We start from the raw sequence: 18,842 nt of genomic DNA on the forward strand, positions 1-18,842 counted from the left end.
AATTCAAAATGTATACATTGCAAATTATAAAAATAAGCGGAATCATTTTTATCCGGAAAAATCTTAACGATACATTAAAGTTTTATCGGGAAATACTATAAACAAATAAAAATAATTAAATGTGAGAAAAGATATAAATCATCGAGACCAAAATAAATGGCAGAAGTAAATAAATATATTTTCACAACATTGACTTTGTAAAGACATTATTATTTTACGTAAGTTTTGCGCAACAGCGCCATCTTACGCACGTGGCTTAAAGTAGCATCTGTAAAAAAGGGTCCGATTTAATCTACGATTAGTGACAATTTGAAGTTGTTATGAATATATAACTACAGAGGTCGCTTACCAAAATTAATTAACAATAGTTGTTTGGAGATTTTTCCAACATACGTAGACGTCTCTTTCTGAAATAATCCTAATACTTTTTAGTTTTGTTTAGAAAGTTGTTCAATTAGTTGTAGTATTATGTTCGTTTATCTCATCCAAACTCGAGAATGGCAGGACCAATTTGGCTAATTATGATCTTAAAATATTTATAGAAGTTCATGGAATGCTTAAACAATTAAAAACATTTATAAAACGTAAAGACATGTTCTAAAAACCACAATTGAAATTTCCAATAAAAACTGGTCCTAGCTGCTGTTATTTGGCTGTCATGATATATAGATGTTTAGAAATTTAGTTCATAGCGGTATTATGGTCTGTTTTGAAAATTTTGTATTAAGTTTTGACACAAATATATGTACCTAGCCGATATTAAGTTCACCGGGTTCAGTTATAGTACCTAATAAAAATCATGTAATATTTTTTTTTGTAGTCTTAACTCTGTGGTTGTTACGTTAACTACGCAAAATAAGTGGGACTTAACAAAGTAAAAATGTTTAATCACTTCCTTTGGTGATTTATGGTATACCTTCCATGCCTTGAACTATTTTCTTAGTTTTTTTTTAATATTATGGCAATAGTTTTGACTTTATGTTCTTAAAGTTTTGGTAAAGACTATGACGTAATGCATTGCTTGCTTTGTTGAATAGTTAGAAGCTTTCTACAAAGTAATGATTCATTGACCCGGGCGAAAGAAAAATATTAGATTTTGTTATAACTATTCCGTTACTATTGCCGAGTCATTGTTTGAATTAAAAATAATAATTAGATCTGACAACTTTTGTGGTAAGCCAATTATTTGCTAATACATTTATGCACTGTGGTGAACCAACTTTCATTGGTGTTGCCAGAATTGATATTAATAATAATTTTGATTGTTAAAAATATTTGTCAGTTCATGGCCCTCAGGACGAAAAAGTCTTTTATATTTTATTATAATTTATTTATTTCTTATAAATAGCTTGACGATCACACTTAAACTATTAACAACCTTTCAGCAATACATTTACACTTTATTTCTTTTATACTTGCACAGAGACTCGTTAAAATATTTTTTATAAAAATACCAAGAAAGCAGTTTCCTTTAGGTGTATATACAGTAAAGGGATCTTAAATTTGATATGGCAAAACCATCTAATTAAATAATAAACGAGTCTCAACACAAATATTATTTGTGATACAAACAAAAAAAACACTAAATGGTGACCACTCTGTATTAATAACAATATTAAGACATAAGTTGATTTTACAAGTATAAAACTCATCTACAAAGTATGGACATTATTCTTTCCGAGTATTATAATTTCTATAACATTACAATTTTGTAATTCTGACAATTATCTTATTAAAATCTTATATACTGTGGGAGTTATAGACGCATAGGTAAATCCAATGACCATAGAAAAATGTATGTTTATTATCTGTGAGAATTTCTCCCATATTTTTTAAATTAAAAATATTTGTGTGACTTAAAGATTACACCATAAATCTAAGTGTTAAATCTAACATTTATCTACATATAGGTTTGGTCGATTAACAGGAATGTGAGAAACATTGACTAGAATTTACTAAAACTTAACATCGACCTAATAAATAGTATAACAATTTTAACCGAAGTCAGTGCCTACAAACTAAACATGTTTTGGTAGCAATATTGTTGCTGAGATCTTATTTAACTAAATGACAAAAATTGTGAAATAACACAACCTCTGGTATCGGCTAACAAGCTTACGCTAGAATATTTAGCTAAAAATGCATGACGAGTCTGTATATTTTTGGATTATTCGGAGATCATAATTTTATATATTGAATATTGTTTCGTACACTAACCTTAACTTTAATTAATAAATAGAATAATTTACACAATTTGAGATCAATGGACGTTTAGGGCCCGTTATTGAAAAAAAGTTTTTACTGCGTACTTTTTTTTACTCTGTGGACCCAGGTGCGCGGGAAAAAAAGTAACAATGATTTTTTTATAAGTTCGAATTGCTATTATATATGGGTAAGCCTACGTACAAAATTTGATTCGAACACCATTTATATTGAAATTGTTGAGATCCTTAATATTACACAAAATATTAGATCACGTGTTTAGCATTTGAACTTAGCTATCCAAACATTTATGTTTAATTTGGAATGTATCGAAACCTATACTAACAAATTGATATCAATTCAAAAGTCGACGCTAAGTCAAATGCTTTGACGATTAAGGCCTAAATATGTTAAAAACGAACGTCCTGAACATCTGTTGGTGTATTGGGTAGTTGTGTTTGATCTGAGGTTGCCTGTTTCGTTGGTTGTGCGTATCTAGTGCGAGGTTCTTGCGCCTGGGTCTCTCTGGCGAGGACTGTTTCCACGTGGCGAGCTACGAGCTCCGTGGAAACGGGAGGAGATCTTGTGAGATAGCATAAGTCGTTTACAGACATCCGCACACGGAGACCACGAGCCGCTGCCGTAATGCAGGCCACTGCTATTAGCGACGGTGGCACTAAAAGTAGCTCCGTTTCTGTGGACAAAGGAAAAATCAATTAGTTATAAATTTAATTTAAATCAACCAAAAATATCATGGTCTTATATCTGGTTATTAAGGCTTAAGGCTTTATACACAAATAAATATTATATAAACAAATAAAAATTAAAGTTTTTTAGACACTTAAATATATTCAATACGTAAAATATTAAACAATAAATATTGGAACGGGAAGGTAATGAGCGAAAGGTGGTCACGAGATTTATAATGTAACATTAAAAGAATACGCGTAGGTGCGCGGACGCAGATCGCAGGTAAGCGCATCTGTTGAGACAATTACCTGCCGTGGACAGGTGGCATATACACCTTGCATCTCAGTGGCCTTGCCTCTCGTTGGTTTACAATATTACTTTGATATTTAATACATTCCATGATTTTAATTGCGAATATAAAGTTGCAATAAAATCATTCTGTAATAAAATAAAATTTTATTTCTTGCATCAGAACAAATTTAACTTTAACCCATAATATATATATTTTAGGAAAATTAATTGATTTTTTTTGAGCCTAGAAAATATTTGTATTTTTTGTTTTACCATAATTGTCATATATTTTAGAATAGACCGCTTGTAACATATACAATACATATTGTACATATGTGTGTGGACCTTAATAAATAAATATATTAAAAATCCTGTTCCCATCCTTAAATTATCCCATTTTTACGTACAGGATTCATATGTATGTAAAAATCTGGTTATAACGTTTCGTTAAGTCTGTACTCCGAATCCACGCCATGTTTTAACATCCATAAATGTTTAGGTATGTGCGTGTAACCCCTTACAAATGTATCAAATTCTGACGGAGGGAATGCGTATTTCCAAAGAATTTGAAAAATTCAAAACATTAACATTGACGATCCCTAGCAGAATTTTCCAAAATCCGCCTGCAAAAAATAACCTAAGTTTAGACACCTCTCATTCGAATTATTCGCTAACACGACTAATCCAGATATTGATATGTTCGGTATTGGGCTGATCAATTTAAAAAAAAACCCCAGACCTGGTGCCTTCCTCACTCACAGAATAAGTTTTAATTATTACTATGTAGGTTAACAATTATTTATTCTTAGAATAGCTAGTAACATACTGTAATAATGCATTATATATGATGTGGAGTACTTTAATCAATAAATATTCAGCATTTAACCACTGGTATGACGGGGTTTTTACACACATATATTTCTTTAAGTCGAGACTAAATCCAGGCCAGGTTTTCTTATCGACACGATAAATGTATCGAATTCTGATTGACGGAACGCGAGTGGTCATTCAATTTGTATAAATAACAAGCCACAGTTTTACTATACGATTTTACGCCGGTTTAAAAAAGGTCGAAATAGCTTGTCAAAATCCCAAATGTCCCTAAATCACGTTACATTTTGCACAATACTATTGTTGTCTAAGAATAAGGAAATGTGAACAGCTGCTTGTGCAATCCCCGACTGCATCTTTGAATTGCTTACAATGGACGGAGTATAATAGTAATTTACATCTTACCAGTCAAGTTCACAGCTGCGATTTCGCTAGGGCAAAAAAATTGCCGCCGAATTGCATTAACATCGGTGATTTTATACAAAATAATCCATGTTGGAAATTCCGAAACTTATAAATATATTTTAAGCGATTAATATGTATATGTTTAATAATTGCAATACATATTTAAGCTTTTGAGAACTTTTAGTAGAAAGTTTGTAGTTGTTAACTGTAGTATTACTAGTAGTAATACTAAATACAAACTAGTAGGATAAGTGATATTAAACATCTTATTATTCGCCGCCCATTGCCAGAAGGCTCGCACGTGTGTTTCCGGCCTTTTAATGCCTTCACATTATATGGAATATATTCTGTGCAATAATGTCATTTTGAGTTTGTGTTTGATGTGGCATTGGTCCAGTTTGTACAAGAAATATGTTATTCTTAACAGTCAGTGAACTTGGTTTACGGCGCGATGGAGCATAACTTGAGGCAATTTAAGTATAACTGGGTGTAGGGTAAGACGACAGATGTACCAACACCTGGCAAGACCCTTCCGCTACCTTAAGTAGCGTAGGGTCACTGCCCACCTACACCCTTACGATAAAGAAAAACATGAAAACACACCGTCTACTAAATGTCAACGTAACCTAGGTCATTAACAGTTTTACTGATTTCGAGAACTGCTCGTAACGATTTGTTTTCCTTTTATGGAAGTTCAGACTTATTAATGATAAAATATATAAAACATATATTATCCCTGGAACCGAGCAAATAAATACTATAATTCTTTCAAAGAGGCCATTATCACATTAAGCAGTGGCTACAACCTTTTAGTTCTGGACCTCAGATTTCTTTATCTAGTTCGTGAAAAATCTACAGATGTGATTCGAAACTCAGGGTTGAAACGTCAAGACACTAGGCACAGCACTTTTACATCATCATCAATATAATTAGAAACTGTTCTAGGCTGGAAGAACCCCGAATAGCCAGCAGATCATGTAACGCAAATGGAAATAGATAAGCCGTACACTCAGGAGAGATCCCGCAAGGAAACTGGAAGTGCATCCCATGCAAATCTGGCGTCGAACAGTTGAAGAAGAGGCAAAGCAGGAAAACTTGGAGCGATGTGATATACGGGGCTGAAGACCGAACGCGATGGAGACTCACTGTGGACGCGGGCAGATTGCGTCTAGGGGTTAAACGGGATTAAATAGGCTGAATGATGAAGAATGTGATGTTTATAAATACGAGTGAGTATTGAAATAGATTTTTATATCAGAATATTACGAAAGGTCACGTTAACGTTGGATAACTGTAGAACACAAACCTTTTTGCTTCTCGTTCTTATCTGTGGTAAGTGAAGAAATCATTAAAGATGCTTCAACAAATTATAAGGTTTTTAAGTTAATATCTACGACCTAATTCATGAGTATGTGTATTCAATTTGTCATATTTTTCACGTATTTAAAAGCGTGCATGTTACGTGATCACCGTTAGCAATAGCTTAATGAATAAATCAAACATACACGAAACATTGATCGTATCAGGTACGACCGGTCAGCGGACCGCGGCGTTCCGTTGCGCGACAGGTTGGCCGACAGTTGGTCTCAACATGTGGCCCAAAGACCACACTTCTAAGACACCCCCGTCTTAAACCAACAGACTTCGAGAACCGTTAAGTTCGGTTTTCAAAACCTGTCTCACCCCAGGGGTTGCAAATAGCTAATGTCATTATCTAATTGTGTGGAACTAGTTTTAATGACATTTGTGTCTACTTTTTGCAGGGGATATGCAATGTTTGATATGTAATCACTTCATACGCGATTTATTATGCAATACTTATTTAGCTGTAACTAAATAACTTCCTTCCTTCGCATCTTCAATCCTTCGCAAACAGCGTACTGTTAAGTTTAACGCAAATTTGTATTGACTATATTTTATTCGTTATAAAGCTCGCCCAGCTAAATCTTGTGCACGTTAAACTTAAATAAGTAGACCGCTTTTAAAGTTAAGAGGTGTTTAGATGCTACCACGTGAGAGATTAGAAGGGGATCAAGCCACATGTCTAGTCACGTTAAAAGGAATGGACGAGGCGATAAACGGATGTGTATGAATTATTTGGAGGTATTATCTAAGATTAAATGACAACGGCTTTGAAAACTTAAGATTTTTGCCCTTCATAGTAAGTAGTAAAAGATGAACCGTACAATTACTTGTAATTTATTTTTTGTTTATTTGGTGAGTATTTTTTTTCTTACTAGGGTTGCCTGTATCGCTTGTTAGCGATAAGGCCCCATTTACTCCCTTTTAATTTATGATATTGGTTTTTATTTTAATGTAACGAAATCTCAATAAATTGAAGAGAATATCCAATGACCAAACTGTTGTGGTCTCTGGTAGAATGACAAGCGCTGCTCAGCTAGAGCCAGACACGCTTAAAATAATTTTTTTTTTCGTTCTTTACATAATTTTTTGTTATTTCCATTTTTTGTTTATCATTATTATTGTATGTTTCGTTGGTAATAAATGTTATATCTCTTGTATCTCTATGCCTTAAGTTATAGTATTTATATAAATCTTACGACAGTTAATCTATAACACAACACGTTCTCAATTCTCTATACAATCATAATTTTAAACTTGGCTCCCTTACAATATGGGTCTATTAAAGTAGACATGTCCTTATTAGGCATCGCTGAAATGCACCAGTGCGTCAATGAATGGGTTATAGAAATGTGTTTTTGCCTTAGACATAAAGGGCATAGTCTTAAATGTCATTGGTATCTTATTTTTATTATAACGTATAATCTGATAGGTTGAGAGGACACGACCGAATGGTTTCTCTTACATAGCGCATAAAATTTCCTTTTTTATAGAACCTTACCTGATATTAAGTTATACATGGACACTCTTAACGCCAGAAAGCTCATGAGTACTTTGCCGGACTTTTAAAAATTTCCCATCACCGCGTACCAATTCGTTATCAGTCGAATTGGTTTGGAAATACTTCCATCCCAGCCAGCACGTTCCACATAGTGGTGTGCTGAAAAAACTGCCTTAAAAAGCACTTAGTTGTGGAACGACGGACGTCGAGGTGGCATTTCGTATTCTGCCTCTACGTCCAATGATGAAACTCATGATGATTACTCTGTGGTAAATGCGGTAAAAGATGCAGAGAGACCCCACATCTCTTAGCAACGCCAAGGGATCAAGCCGCATGGATAGTGACTGGTCGTTAACAATTCTATCGTCGACAATCAAAGAAGCGCATTCATATATTTCCTGGTCGGGTATATTGAGCCCCCTTAAAATGGCTAAACCCAAAGTGATGTTACAGAAAGAAAACCTACTCCTACTACTCTCAGTCCTAGCTTCAGATTTCTGTCTATATCCTCTATGATTTAAGGCAAGTAGTGTTCTGCGGCTATCGCCATCAATTATTTGTTCTTAGTGGTGAAGTTTTATTCCGATTTCCATTACCTTACAAAAGATACAATCGAGCAACATTTGTGGTCCGAGTAACGCCTTGTTTAACACAGTTCGCTAGAGCCTAACGTTTATCTGTAATTTGTTACGATTTGAAATGCATAACTAGTTGTTCATAGGACATACATTTTTAAATCGTCAACGTGATTCGAGACACCCTTTGCCAGGTGTAGACGTTTTGTCGGGAGCCCTTTGCCGACTTAAGAATAACAATGGCCGTAGGACGTCTTCGTATATTGTCGTTGCTCAGCTGGCGTGCTCCCCTGTTACTCATAAGTCACCGCGACCGTGACACGGTTACTTGAATTATTTGCCTCAATAAGCTTCGCAAGAAATTGGATATTGAATCTCTCGTTAGTCCAAATTTGATACGATAGCCACTTTAAACTTTTTCTATTGGATCGCATGACATAAATAGTCCAGTCTAATTAACGATGGTTTCACACACGAAGAAAGCAGTCTTGGCCTAGAGGCTTCAGCGTGTCTGTCATCCCTGATGTCGTAAGGTCGATCACCAGCGATGTGCACATCTAACATTAGCTTGAACGGTGAAGAAAAACATCATGAGGAAACCGGCCCGAAAAGTTGACGGCGTGTTTCAGGCACAGCAGTCTGATGCAACCTCAGCAACCTGAACTCTAAGCTCATGAAACATACAAGAAATCTGAGGCGCAGACCTGATTGTAGCGCTGTGTATATATTATCTCACGAAGCTGGGCTGATGACAATAGAAATAGCAGGAAAAGACGGGCAGACTATTGGGCAAAGATAGAAACTATGGAACTAGAAGATCTGGAAATGGTTGGAGTAGGACTTCACTCAGGGGTCCAGATCCACAAGTAACATATTACTACTAACATTTAGCTATAAGTCTACGCTAATAACGCTGCCAACCACATTTGAAATAGAACTTAACGATGTGGAAATAAAGAAGGCTTTATTATATTATATTACTGGAATATTATCTCTTTATATGAGAGAAAGAAAGAAAGTTCAGATAAGGAAAGCAATTTTTTCAGTCTAGACATTATTTAAATGATATACAAATACGGTTTTTGTCTTATACTCGTGCAATGAAGGAATACATTCACGAACAAATATATAAACGTAAGTTATTTTTTTTTTCAAATTCGACTGTACAAATCGTAAAATACAATATAATTGTATTCGCGCCTCTGTAACTCGAAATTTCAGCAGTTAAATCATATGTATCTCGAAGTTCTTGTTAGTCGAAAACTCGTTAACTCGATTTTTTTGCCGTTTCCTTGACAATCGAGTTATCGAGATTCCACTATATATTATTTGTGTTTTACGATTAGGATTGTGCTAGTTTAATGGCCTCCGTCCTTGATTTGAGAACTATTTTTAAACAGGGGCCAAGCCGGCAGGAAACTGTTAAGTAATACTCACACCCACATTGCCAGAAGGCTCGCTAGTGCGTAGCCGGCCTTTAACACATGCATATTAAAAATTCTTTATTATTTTAATTATTGATGTTTGTAGTTTAAATAATGTCATATTTCAATAGATCAAAACAAATGAAGGTTAATAACACACTTGGTTTCTTACGGGTCGTAATAACAAGAATGTCAATTGAGAAAAACGTGGAAATAATAAACAAAGAGCGAGTTTATAAAACTTAATTTGCAGATACCATATCAAAATAGCCATTTAAAATATCGTATTTCCCAAGGGTTATGGGTTAAGAATTGTTATTGACCTGTTAACGCCTTTTAATACCGGTAATTATAACTTAAACTTCCGTTGACCGATACAAAAATCCAGCCATTGTTGGAAACATGCATTTTCATGCAGGTACGACAAAAGAAAAATATATATTAATAATTCCACTTATTGTTTCACCCTTTAAAACAAATACCACTTAAGACGATATAATTATAATTGAGCATTAAATTTAAGCTACAGAACTTAAAGCAATAAATAACATTTTATCTTTTCACTCGGACTATAGGGGCACAGCTGATGACATATAGAAGTTACGATTCTGTAAAATTCACTCAATAAGGACCGGAATTCTTCAGTTCCGATCAACCTTTTAATATTTGTTCGTGTCGTTTTTTAGCTGCAAAAGCTTGATTTGGAAAAAAACTTTTGTAGTGAAGAGGTAACCTTTATATTCTTGTTTATTATCTGTCTGAGGGATAACTCTATTTTTGATTTTAAAAATGGAATATGCTCGCGTAAGGCGCGCGGTAGCAAAATAATAATTTTTCTATTATCGTGTAATGAGCTTTTTTAAGTTGTTACACATACGTATATATTTTTAAAGACCGGTCGTTTCGTTTATGTTCAACTTCAATTGGGCATATGGTCTATGGCCTATAAATCAGATAACAACACCCCAAAATATCACTGGGGATCAATTGTACTGATTTTAAATTCCAGTTTAAGAGTAAACTTTTTATGAAGCACGTTTTTACCGCATTTTCGTTATTATAGTAGTCAACAGTAAACTGATTACGTTAAAATGACTTTCATTTAAGTTTGCTTATTATTTTATTGTTATGTTTAATCTTTTTAGTTTTAGTTAAGTCCTAATTTTAATTATTAATTTTTTTAGGTAAAGGTAAGTATTAATTTTAATTGTTTATTATTTTTTGTTTTATTATAAGAAAGTGTTAGTGTAGTAGATAAGCATTTCATTTAAAATATATTTGCAGATGATTCAGAAATTGACTAAGTATTACTATCATCACAAATGTATTTTAACATACGGGAGCAATAGGCTTCCGGAATGTAATTAGAAGCTTTCCTCTCAAAGGTCAATGACTTACTAGGGAGACCTCAATCTGGACTCTAATATGTATAATAGCTTAATAAAAGTGCACCTTCTTTGAACTCTTTTAAAAATAGTTATTACTTCTTCAAATCCGCAAATACGCACGCATTATCTAGTTAAGCTTCTACTGTGTTTATCTACATAATGACGATGACGAAATAAAAATATTGTTTAAAAAGCAAGTCTACATGCGTCCCAAGTCTATGGGACATCAAGAGAACGTAACTTAATTATCATAGACAGGATATGTTGCTTAAAGACTTTATTTTATTTTAAAAAGGTATATGTCTTATAATTGACAATTTTCTTGAAATAAGACTCATTTTACGTTGTTCCTTTCTTTTAAAATACTATGTTACTTAAGAAGAATTATTATTTTTTGTCCATTCTCTTGATTGGCATCAAAACAATAAGGACTGTTTTTTTTCTTTCACATTTGATTCGTTTCGATTCCCAGACGAGACACGTAATGTGTATAAAATCATTAAATGCTGTATTGTTTACATTTCAAAATAAAATAAAGTCAGCTTTCAGCAATATATCCTATCGATCGATCCTACGATATTTAAGTAACTTTCCCTTGATGTCCAATAGTCTTGGGACGTATACTTACAAACATTAGCAAAGAACAAATTTGTAAAGTTTCATAACTTTAATAAAAAGCGCTTTATTCAAAATACAAGCGCGAATGAAACAAAATCTTTAAAGGCGATTTCTCCTTCGAATTATGCCAACATAAGTACCTTGTTTATAACCAGAGAAATTTGAATGCGAAAGAAATAACGCTGAGCACTATATATTATATAAACTATCCCCGAAGCGTGCGGTCCAAATTTAGAATATAATTATTGCAAGTTTTTTTTCATGTGTACAATAAAAGGGTCAGCGAAAGAAGGGTGCCGGCAAGGTGTGCGATATCACAGCATTGGCATGTGCGTTCCAATACACCCTCTGGCACTCTCGCCCTCCGTAAATACTCATACATGACCACTGCACCATAATCACATTAACAAAGGGAGACACATCAATTAATAATTGGTAAAAAAGTGTCAAACACGTTTAGCTAGCTAGCTATACAACAGAAATTGTTTCGGTTACTTTTTGACTGTATGAGCTATGGCTTTATATTTGTCACTTAGGCTTTCTTAGTTATATAAATATCTTCTAGTCGAGCACTTTTTCCGAGATGACATACAAAAAACGAGTGGACTTTAGGAAAGACTCGGTAACAAAGATTCGGCTCTGTACATCGAGAGCAAACAACGTATATGGCGAGAGAACGTTAGGGATAGTTACCGCGGCTAATAAATGTTCTACCCAATCAGATAGATAACCTAACGCTAACCAACATAAACAGTAAATTAAAAAACTACTTTTATATGCAATTGTCGCGCTCCCAAACAAAACTAGGTTACATTAATACAAAACACAGCGGTTTTCTAATGTAACATATTTGATTATATTATTTTGTATACTAAATCGTCGGAATTACGTCCCGAGAGTATAGCCAGATATAAGCGCTCTTTTAACATTGCATTCATTTCGCTTATATTCTATAACAAAATCCTCTATTGTTTAAAGCACCCCGATGAACCGGGAACCTTACATTGAATATGGGTACAAAAATATGATGGTGGTACAATATAAACTTATACTATAACTTATATATATATAACGCATATTCTGTCACACATAATTTTTTGCAAGTTTGTCTAAAAAGGTAGAATTTTACAAAGAAGTTATATATTACCTTATATGTCATATCATAGTGTATTACTGTAAATGTATCATTACGTCATCAAATTAATAATAATGTTTCAATCAAATAAAAATAATGAATTATAAATCTTGAATGCCATAGAATATATGTAATTCCTATTCCATAGAAAATAAAGAATGCGATGCTGGACGGTTTAATAGTTTTCTATTAAAATAAACATTTTAGTCCCAGGTGTTTAGACATACATGAAATTTACAGATAACAAATACTTCGTTCCATTTACATAGATTATATTTCCCTATCAAAATTCAAGGCCATTAACCCGCATCACCAAGTACAAAGACTAAATTGTTCTTACCTGTATAGCAGACGGAGCTTAGAGTTATGGCGTGTATTCGGACCAAAGAATTCGTCCGGCCCCAAGGTACCCTGGCCAAAATGGGGTCGACAAAATCAAACGCTGTTGCAATAGACAACTGCCAGTTTAGTCGTTGCACCAACATTAATTCCCATTGCTGAAACAAAAGAATATTTAATTTAATTTATCCATACATAAAATGTTTATGGCTTTTTTAAACGTTAAGATATCACACTACTAATAGCGTGTGAATTAATTAAGATAAAAAACGAATATAAATCCAAACAATATATATATATATAATATACATACATATTAACTAATTTGAAAAACGCGAAATGCTGCCGGCGTTAATTAAACACAGGGACCAAACTTTTTAAATTTGCTTATATTTGTTTAAAAAATTATTATTACTATGTAGGTTAAGAACATTGTGAATGCTGTATATTTGATTGTTATGATTACTAATACACTTTACAAATTCACTCGAAACAAAAAAAAATATATATAGAGTAAAAGTTTAATAATAACTATAACATTTATACTATAATTAGTATATAACACTGGTGTGTTGTGAATGACAACACTCTTCCGTATTAAAAAAAGTATTGTAATCATCTAAAAGAAAAATCTCCGTCTGAATTCTTATTTAGCGGACTGCGTAAATTTTTCAAGCACACTACGGAAAAATACATTCAAGTAGTTCTTAAACCATTGACAGGAATTACCGATGAAAGAACACTAATTTTCTTAATGGGAATTCATATGAAAGACACGACGGAAACCGCAAAAGTAGCAAATTCAACAAAAGTAAAAGAAAAGGGCGATACCAGGGAACCACTGATGGGCGATGTTCGCGAGGGAAGCTCTTCAATTCAGGGGTGGTAATTGACCAAGAATCACTGCGAAACCTTTTAAAATAAACCCGCAAAGGATGTTTAGACGAACAACCTAGCATTTGAAGGATTCACTTTAACCCTGAGATTCAAACTAAACTTATTAACAATTAACCTTGGCTACGGTGAAAGAAAGCATACATAGTAGATTTCCAGTCATTTCAACTGTTCCGGTATCTCCAAAAGGTGCAATGTTCTTATTATTAAGTTCCCACGACACGTTTATTATAATTTGGGACCAACTGTTCAAAAGGTGGGCGAAGACATGGGAATACACCACAAAGTGTCCTCATTATCATGCACATTCGACTTATCTATGACATCGAACGAATTAATTGCAAGGACGAGTAGGCGGAGGTGCCATACGGTACACTACTCTGAAGTTGTTCTCACGGTACGAAATTTTATATATTCAAATTAACTCCAAATTTAACTGTTACCACATTTATTATTGTAGGAAAAAATAAAAAAAATGGGACCAACTGAGCTTTAAGTTGCTCCACTAGCAATATTAGTCCAATAGAAAGCTACACGAGTTAAGTTGATATATTTTATTCATTTACTTTGTGTACACATATACGCGAACAAAGTATCATTTCTGGTATTAAACAATTAAAAACCCTAAGCAGTATTATATTAAAATAACATTAACTTCTATACGAACGCTGTTAAAATCTGGTTGCTTTAATGTAGACCTTGTGGTAGGTACATTTTTTTGAGGGTCCCAATAGCGTGAGAATTGAGTGACAAGTCAAAAACTCACAGCTATTGAACTAATTGCTCGAATCACACCTGCCACAACATTCAAAATTATCATTTGTGTTACACCACAATGACCACAGATAACTATAGAAAAATTGTTTCATCTATTAGAATTATACCTTTTTTTGTCGTAATATGCTCGCTACTATTTTATTCCTTATTGAAATAAATAAATTAATACATAACGAATGTGTTGTTTTTACGCTAAGTATTACAGCTTTATCTAATCTGTGTCATCTGTCAAATATATGAACGCAAACCAATCTTTCAATAAGCTAAAATGGCGCCTGCCATATCCCGCGATTAGGCGCGAAACCGCATAGCATTTAAACACTTCAATTAATAAACTACGCAATTACATGTATTTTTTATAGATTTAAAAACTTGAAATAAAATGTAATGTACCATTTAATATTATAAGTTGCGAGAAGAAACAAAATTACTCATAGTGGTCTATGTAACACTTCCTACATTTCCGTCGGAAGGAGCGCCTAATTGTAAAGTGTCTTCACACGCTACAGTAAAGATGTAAGAAATGTCCTCATACAATAATGTCGCGGAAGTAATAATTACAGGAAACTCTAAGGAAACGGGCAATATAAGGCGTCCTCCAAGGGGTGAAGTAAACAGTGTCATTTGAGTCAACTAATCGAGTGCCTACAAAACAATATGAGCAGGATATAAGGTGCCTTATAGCGTGATATCTTTGTCGTAATATCAAAAATCGTTTAAACGTATATAATTACTTGAAGACTTTTTTAAGGAATTTAATTTAACACCACCCAGTTTAAGATAGTTACGGGTTAACTTTCATATGTTTGGTTGAACAAAACTGTACCCGGCATTGAAACCCGGATAAAATCCGCAAAGATATTATGTAAGCTTAGGCTTGACCATAGACAAGTTTAAATCGACGGCTACATCTAAGCTTATTTTAATAAAATAATCTTACAATAAATGCGGCTTTGAATACAAATGTATAAACATCGCGTACCTACTTCTTCAGGTGAAGTAAATTTGCACCAAATTTTATATCAGAGTTTATAACGAAAGTGTTAATCTCATTATAGTAATTAAAGTTACAGACAAGTTCTATAATTAATTATGGAGCTTTTGTAAGGGGATCGTTATCGTTTGGAATACTTAACCTTGTAACTATATTACTTCTTTATCGTAAGAGGGTTATGATACCAATAATAAAAATTCTTGTCTTTGAACCGTTTTAAAAATAAAGTAAAAGACTAAAGAGTCCATTCCCCCTAGCAACGAAATATTATAAGCCTTTGAAAGGGAAATATCGTGAAATATACTGAACCTACTTGTTTAAAAACAAAAATTATTAATGAACTCATAAAGTCGCGCTGTGAATAAATTTCTTTATCAAAACCATGCATTCTAGAGCAAATTATTATTATAAAGTTATTGTATCTGCAGATATCTTGTTCACGTAGAAGCCTCGATTACTATAACAAATGTTGGCATGCGAGTAGGACAAAAGATTTTTAGGCTTTTATGAATATGGATATTAGTTACGAACAATACATTACTCACACGAACTTCTTGTGGCAGAATTGAGTTGTCTGTGTAAGCGCACAGCAGGTCGATGGATAGGGCATGGCACTGTCGGAATTTAGATGCTACCAGCAATGCTGTGACAGCCAGCAATTGCAGCTGCTTCCTGGAGATTGCGACCTGTGCGAGGAACCTGTCCAGATAGCTGACGGCCAGGGAGAACACCTGCTCTTCGCAACGCTGCTCCTCGCATACCTTAAATGTTATATTAGAATTAATAACTGCAATCTCATACAATTATGTTTTCTACGCATTACCTACGCGCTTGGTACCCTTATGCGGATTACCAAATTCAAATCCTCGGGAAATTGCTACAAGTTCAATATCAAATACAGTGTATAAATCTGTATTTTGAATGCAACAAATGCGTTTAATTTTATGATTGGTATATAGAAACCGTGGATTAAAGAAAGCCAATGTTAAGCCAATCTACGAAACCAGTAAATTTCAATGAATGTACATGATAGGAAAAACTATGTTATGTAAGAGAATCGTTTTTATATTCATTTTATTCGTTTTACATGGATTAAAAAAAAGGTTATCGTAACCCTTGCTAATCACCGAGAGTGCTCAACATTCATTCACGTGTCTTTGGAATAAGCATAATTAATATTTAATCTTGTTCTTCCAAAAATGTTATATTTAAGATGAGTAAGATAAGTATTAGATATAGGAAGACGAAACTGTCAAACACAGGTCATCACTCGCCAAGTAAATACATAAAAAAATTACATATACATAAAATTTTATAATTGATTAAGTCCGCGATTTTATGTTTAATCTATGCTCACAATATTTATTCTACGCAGGTGAAGTTGAACATTAAGAAATAGAACCTTAAAAGAGCTTAAGGTTCCCTTGCTCATCGAACTTGAACGTAACAAAAAGTGAGGTAAAAAAGCTTCCGCTCGAACATAAAGGGCTTATAGGTACTAGATACCAAACACGTGCTAGTCGATGATTGTCTTTTCAGAACAATTATTTATCTGTTTTACATTATTGTTGCAAAACTAACCAACAACTTAAGAATCTAATAACTATTCTTGTTAAATATGTGATTTCACTCGATCTCAACAAATTCATGATTAAATATTAATATTGCACAAAATTTATTTTAAAAGTGGCAAGCTAATCCCCTTTTCGATAGTTAAAAAAAGCTTCACACAAAAGATTAAATGTCTGCCTACCAATAAATCTTATTTTGTAATTTGAACTTTTTAAATATTATATATTCCATATTTGGCTATATCTTCCGTATTAATGTTTTTGTTATATATATAAGTGTAACTGTAGGATTGCGAACTAAAAAATTATATATGAGAGAAATCGTTTTTATACCTATAAATTGAGATATTCAATTTAAGTCAGTATTTTTATAAATATATTAGCTAGTCAGTAACAGTTACGACTAAAATATTAGTTAACCAATTTTATTTATTCTGACATTACACATGAGGGTAGCATAATGAATCATCTGTTGAGTGTTTTGTGGACATCTACAAAACTTTAGAAAGTTCGGAGGCCCTTACAAATAACAGGTCGTTGATCGCACTTTAATCAGCTGTTGACGGAAGCAGTAGGCGAAAGCTTCAAGCTTCCACAAAGGGAAGTAATTAACATGATTGAAGACCCTACTATGAATCATAATTCTTACCTCCAACATCCATACTGTGACAACCTTCCGCATAAACGGCTGTATATCTATTTGGACGTGTTGAAAATAATCTGTATGCAATCCATGAAACCTTTCCAATGCAAGGAGATTCGTCAACAAGTGTGGATTACGGTCGAGGGCTGGATCAGTGCCTGCGATGCAGACATCTGGCCTTCCACCGTTGCTGTTTCCTGAGTTCTCCAGATTTTCGCCACACGACAAATCCATTTTGAACACCGAAACACTTTGTTTCACAATGTCCAACAGTTTCTTTAACAATAACGATGATTTCATAGGCATAAATTTAATCGCGAAATATATGGGAAGTGGGCGACGCAAGCGACACGGCCAGCCCGCTTCAGACCGAACTCACGAATGTTTGTACTTTGTCGGAATGCGAAGCCCTGTGTTGTAAGCGCGTGCGCATCGCACCCCACCCTACCTTTGCTTTCTAGTTGAAAACGCACCCTTTTGTAAAATATCTTAGGTCGCGAAATAAAAACAATATTTGCTAAGAATTTTTTATAAGACATGGTCTGGTAGTTAGTATTATTTATAAAAATAAACAATGATATTGGTATGCCTAAATAGATATTTTCTTAGATAGTTAATTAAAATACGAGTAACTATTACTTCTAACATATATTTTTTAATCGCACGCATTTTCACCATATTATATTTTATAGTGCCTACCTACTAAAAATGTATTGAGTATTGTAATTATGTTTATTAAAAAGTATGTTATATAAATACATCATATTAGGAAAAAAAAGTATGTAACACTGATTGCTTTACTAAAAAATATATTTCTTAAATTCCTGTGATGTTACCTTTTTTTTGTTAGCTAAATATAGCGTTTTAAACAAAATTATCAGTAAAACTATAATGAGGTTAGTCTCATTTCTGAAACGAGTGAAATACTACTTCGTTTATATAAATTAAACAAATGACATATTAATTTTTAATACCGAAAATCTAACTAACAATACAACAATAAAATTAATAGAACCATTGCCTTTAAAATTTTATTACAGCTCTTTAATAAATTTACAATAACAATAACTCAACAGAGGTCTTGTTTATTCAGAGGGCAGGAGGGCCAGAGGGCCAGGTGCGCGTGTGCCGGCTGTGCGCGATCCGGTTGACACAACGAAATCCTGACACACCTGATCATCGAAAGTAGTCATTATTTTAAT

At 33.6% G+C, this 18,842-nt stretch overlaps 1 protein-coding gene across 1 annotated transcript; it reads right to left on the reverse strand.

The window, feature by feature from the left end:
- Nucleotides 1–1,356: 1,356 nt before the first annotated feature.
- LOC123715232 (G1/S-specific cyclin-D2-like) lies at nucleotides 1,357–18,004 on the reverse strand. Its single transcript, XM_045670163.1, has 4 exons — nucleotides 17,647–18,004; nucleotides 15,972–16,187; nucleotides 12,763–12,919; nucleotides 1,357–2,896 (listed from the first exon to the last, which is right to left on the reverse strand). Exons 1-4 carry the CDS (start codon nucleotides 17,944–17,946, stop codon nucleotides 2,613–2,615), a joined length of 957 nt encoding a protein of 318 aa, XP_045526119.1. The 5' UTR covers nucleotides 17,947–18,004; the 3' UTR covers nucleotides 1,357–2,612.
- Nucleotides 18,005–18,842: the final 838 nt, after the last annotated feature.

This window comes from Pieris brassicae, chromosome 10 (genome assembly GCF_905147105.1).
Source record: "Pieris brassicae chromosome 10, ilPieBrab1.1, whole genome shotgun sequence".
NCBI lineage: Eukaryota > Metazoa > Arthropoda > Insecta > Lepidoptera > Pieridae > Pieris > Pieris brassicae.